The sequence below is a fragment of the Anopheles cruzii genome, unplaced genomic scaffold, assembly GCF_943734635.1.
Source record: "Anopheles cruzii unplaced genomic scaffold, idAnoCruzAS_RS32_06 scaffold05205_ctg1, whole genome shotgun sequence".
NCBI lineage: Eukaryota > Metazoa > Arthropoda > Insecta > Diptera > Culicidae > Anopheles > Anopheles cruzii.
Genome location: NW_026458790.1, coordinates 1 through 1,049, shown reverse-complemented (window position 1 = coordinate 1,049; position 1,049 = coordinate 1). Strand labels below are relative to the sequence as shown.

At 56.8% G+C, this 1,049-nt stretch overlaps 1 protein-coding gene across 1 annotated transcript; it reads left to right on the top strand.

Moving 5' to 3' along the window:
* Nucleotides 1-119: 119 nt before the first annotated feature.
* On the top strand, nucleotides 120-737 carry LOC128277268 (myosin heavy chain, non-muscle-like). Its single transcript, XM_053015708.1, has one exon. The coding sequence runs from the start codon at nucleotides 120-122 to the stop codon at nucleotides 735-737; it is 618 nt and encodes a 205-aa protein (XP_052871668.1).
* The last annotated feature ends 312 nt before the right edge of the window (nucleotides 738-1,049 follow it).

Genomic DNA, 1,049 nt, shown 5'->3' with positions numbered 1-1,049 from the left:
AGTGCTGCGGGCTTTTGGTGAAAGCATTGGGCAATCTGGAAGCCGAGCTGGACAAAGAACGCAAACAGCGGGTGGCGGCGGTTGCCGCAAAGCAGAGACTCGAGAATGACTTCAAGGACATGGAGGCAATACTCGAGGTGAACAATAAGGTGATGGTAGACGTCATACGGGCGCGTGTGGATCTGCAGGACAAGGTCACGAAGCTGCAGCAGGAAGCGAAAAACATCACGCAGCCGTTGGACGATGCCGAACATAAGGCTTCGGTGGCCATCAAGGGTGCTAGTAATCTAGATAGTCAACTGACCGAATCGCAACAGCTGTTGGAGGAGGAAACGCGCCAGAAGCTAATCCTCAGCTCAAAGCTGTGTCAGATCGAGTCCGAGAAGCAGACTCTCATCGAGCAGCTGGATGTGAACGAGAAGGCCAGGAAGAGCTACGAAAAGCTGACTGAGCCGAACGTTACGATCCAGGATATGAGGAAACGCTTTGAGGAAGAGTCAAAACTGACTAAGGGGCTGGAAGAGCTAAAGAGAAAGATTCAGTCGGAGCTGGAGGATGAGAACAGCGTCGATCTGGATGGGGTGGGCCGTGGGCTCGAGACGGAGCAACAGGCCAGGTTGGTGGCTCAGGGGTCCACGTTCGAGCAGATCGGACGCGCTCTCTCGGAGGACGGAGCACGGCGAGGACGCGAGCAGCTGCAGTGTGCCCAGGAGATACTGGCACGGTTGGCAGAGTAATCTCGGGGACGGATCAGTGCGAGCTACGAGCGGATCGTGGAGCAGCAGGCGTTTGACGCGTAGCTGACCGAGTTCGCCGACTGGATGGATCACTGCGGGCGAGCATCGGGGAGCTGAAGCGCGGGACGGCCCTGGACGAGGTGGAACTGCCACGCAGAGTGTGACGCGGTTGGTGCAGGCGCAACGGCAAGAGCCGTTGAGGGCGGTTGAACTAAGAAGGCCTCGTGAGGCAGTTTGGGTCAAGCCGACCAGTGTTGAGGAAGAGTGTTGGAGTATTGGAGTTAGTGTTCACATTGGCAATACTGACTGGAA

Coding starts and splice junctions, on each gene's coding strand:
- LOC128277268 (XM_053015708.1), top strand. CDS start 120: ATGGAGGCAATACTCGAGGTGAACAATAAGGTGATGGTAGACGTCATA.